Source organism: Morus notabilis, unplaced genomic scaffold, assembly GCF_000414095.1.
Source record: "Morus notabilis unplaced genomic scaffold, ASM41409v2 C11454023, whole genome shotgun sequence".
NCBI lineage: Eukaryota > Viridiplantae > Streptophyta > Magnoliopsida > Rosales > Moraceae > Morus > Morus notabilis.
The window spans coordinates 37-2118 of record NW_010387478.1 but is presented as its reverse complement, the minus strand read 5'-3'; the positions used below and the strand labels follow the sequence as shown (position 1 = coordinate 2118).

Sequence of the window (2082 nt, the reverse complement as noted above, 5' to 3'; positions counted from 1 at the left end):
AAAAAAAAAAAAATCGAAGATGATGATAATCAATTACCTTTAAAAGGAAAATGCAATCATAATACAACGATTAAGTTTCCAAAGAAAATAGAGAATCAGGGAAATACTTAGCCCAGAAATTCTCATCAATCACAGAGCAGTGATACATATTAATCCCCTGTACATAATCATAATCTTAACTTGAGAACATAAATAGATACATACAGATGTTATACTATAATTAATCCAAAAAAAAAAGATATACAAAAAAGCCGGAGATATGTTATGAAAAGTTGAACTTGAACTATCCTTTGGACTTGAACTATCCTTTTCTTTGTTGTCTACCTGGAAGAGACGGGATTCAAGGCCCTGGTGAGGCCGTTAAGCGCACCGTATCCTTTGGAACTGAACCCCAAGCAGCCAAGCAGTCCTTGCCTGTACGGCAAAAACGTCTTCTTCTTCATCTCCTCGGCCTGAGCCCTGTTCGCCGTGTAGTGCAACTCATGCGGCGACGGTGGGACCCTCCGTTTCACCACGCCGTTCGTCGGCCTTCCAGAAACCCCGCTTTTCTTGGCCGAGCCTTGCTTGCTCTGCTTCTTGTTCTTCTTCACCACGCTCGGGTTTTTCTGATCCTGATTTTGCAGAGAATCTTGAGAGAGCTTCTCTTTGTCTTTAGAGGGAGAGAACGAGATCGAGGACCAGAACTTCTCCTTGCCGTTTCCTCTTCCTTCGCTTTTGCTCCTGTAAAGCAGGTCCTTGAGGAATATCCACTTCTTCGAATTTCTTCCCGTGGACGACGACCTGGAAGACGAGGTCGAACAAGACGGCGTGGTTTCAGTCGAAACCGCCTCGCTTTGCAAATCCAGAATGCGCTTGTCCGTGCCGTCTTTAGATTTTGGACCAGCGCAATCTTCTTCTTCTTCATCATCTTCCGCAAGCCACTGAATCTCCGACTTCCTCAGAGGCGAGAGAGATCTGGCTTTCCTGTGCAGAGATCGACTTCGTAGTTTCAGATCTCTACCTCTATTCAGCGACATGATGATCTCTTCCCGTTTTTGCAGCTCCGACTCGTCGTCCTCCTCAGCGTCTAGATCTATCAACGGAGCCAAGATCTGAGGTCTCTGCAAGTGCGACGAGAGCTTCATCGGCCTGATCTGACCGTTCAGAAACAGCTCATCCGCGGAGCTCATCGATCCAGCGGCCGAAGAACCGTTGGGAGAGAACCGAGACGAGAACTCGAACTCAGACGACGAAGGCGCTTCTGACGAATACGAGTACGCAGCGGCGGAGGACGGAGCCGAGGACAGCACGAAGTGCATGGGACTCGCCGGCGCGCTGAAGAAGTAGCCGGAAGCTGAGCCGCCGCGGCCGGGGCTGGACGGCGCACTGACGTACGGAGTGGAGCATGTGGAATCGAAATCGTCGCTGAAACGCTGCGGATCGTTGTCGGTTGAAATCGATCCTCCATTGGTAATGGCGAGAGGCACGGGGTCTTCTTCTGACCCCGGAGACCGTGTTCCGCCACTGTTAGGGTTTTGAAGCATCACCATTATTACAGAGAGAGAGAGAGGGGGGAGAGAGAAAGAAGAGAGAAAAAACTGAGACAGTCACTGACTGACTTGTGTGCCACGCAATTATTATTCAGAGAAGGAGCTCACTGAGCGAGGAGAATGGCATGTGAAAAAGAGAGAGAAAGAAGAGAGAGAATGGGAGGGAGTTAAGCGGTTATGCTCCGTTTGGTTGCTTTTAAATATTTATGGAATATATAATGAATTATGCATGTTTGTTTTTATAACGTCAAGGGACGTCTGTAGCTTATTCCGTTTTGTATGCGAATTGACCAATGTGTCCCTGCATACTGCATAGTTCCGCGAACCCAGCTTGGTGAATTCACCATAACGCCCTCATATAATGTGCTCGTTCCCGCTTCTTCCGCGGATGGCAGGCGACATTGGCAGAAATAATGGTCGACAACTATGTACGATTTTGTTCGCACTTCACGCATATTTCTTCTATCTTTTCTTTTGTGGCAACGGGAATATTATTTTTCCACTGATTAATTTTCTACGCTAATACACAAAGTTTTTGATCATTTGTTAAAAT

General features: G+C 47.1%; 1 protein-coding gene across 1 annotated transcript; it reads right to left on the bottom strand.

Annotated features, from left to right (window-relative positions):
• Window positions 1–80: 80 nt before the first annotated feature.
• Window positions 81–1714, bottom strand: LOC21383919. The gene has a single exon (XM_010114903.2). It carries the CDS (start codon window positions 1527–1529, stop codon window positions 321–323), a length of 1209 nt encoding a protein of 402 aa, XP_010113205.1. The 5' UTR covers window positions 1530–1714; the 3' UTR covers window positions 81–320.
• Window positions 1715–2082: the final 368 nt, after the last annotated feature.